At 66.2% G+C, this 634-nt stretch overlaps 1 protein-coding gene across 1 annotated transcript; it reads left to right on the top strand.

The window, feature by feature from the left end:
* The first annotated feature begins 6 nt into the window (after positions 1–6).
* SOCS3 (suppressor of cytokine signaling 3) lies at positions 7–618 on the top strand. Its single transcript, XM_010132985.1, has one exon. The coding sequence runs from the start codon at positions 223–225 to the stop codon at positions 469–471; it is 249 nt and encodes an 82-aa protein (XP_010131287.1). The 5' UTR covers positions 7–222; the 3' UTR covers positions 472–618.
* The last annotated feature ends 16 nt before the right edge of the window (positions 619–634 follow it).

The following is a 634-nucleotide window of genomic DNA, read 5'->3' as shown; positions in this document are numbered from 1 at the left end:
GGCGAGGCCAACCTGCTGCTGAGCACCGAGCCGGCCGGCACCTTCCTCATCAGGGACAGCTCGGACCAGCGGCACTTCTTCACCCTCAGCGTCAAGACGGAGTCGGGCACCAAGAACCTGCGCATCCAGTGCGAGGGCGGCAGCTTCTCCCTGCAGAGCGACCCTCGCAGCAGCCAGCCCGTGCCCCGCTTCGACTGCGTGCTCAAGCTGGTCCATCACTACATGCCGCCCGCGCCCTGCGCCGTACCCGAGCAGCCAGGGGGGACCTTGCACCCCAAGCGCACCTACTACATCTACTCCGGGGGTGAGAAGATCCCCTTGGTGCTGAGCCGCCCGCTCTCCTCCAGCGTCTCCACCCTGCAGCACCTCTGCCGCAAGACCGTCAATGGGCACCTGGACTCCTACGAGAAGATGACTCAGCTGCCAGCTCCCATCAAGGAGTTCCTGGACCAGTACGATGCCCCCCTTTAAGGGGCTGTTGGAGCGAGGTTACACGCTACAAGCACAAGAGCAGGGGACAGGCACAACGCCCTGCCGGCGCGGGGACTTGCAGGGCACGCCAAACCTCTCCCTCCGGGAAGGAGAGGAGGGGGACTGGGGCGAGCTGCCGCATGCCCGGGGCTGTGGCCAGCAC

This window comes from Buceros rhinoceros, unplaced genomic scaffold, assembly GCF_000710305.1.
Source record: "Buceros rhinoceros silvestris isolate BGI_N320 unplaced genomic scaffold, ASM71030v1 scaffold23113, whole genome shotgun sequence".
Classification (NCBI taxonomy): domain Eukaryota; kingdom Metazoa; phylum Chordata; class Aves; order Bucerotiformes; family Bucerotidae; genus Buceros; species Buceros rhinoceros.
Note: the sequence above shows the minus strand (reverse complement) of the source record. Positions and strands in the feature narration are given on the sequence as shown.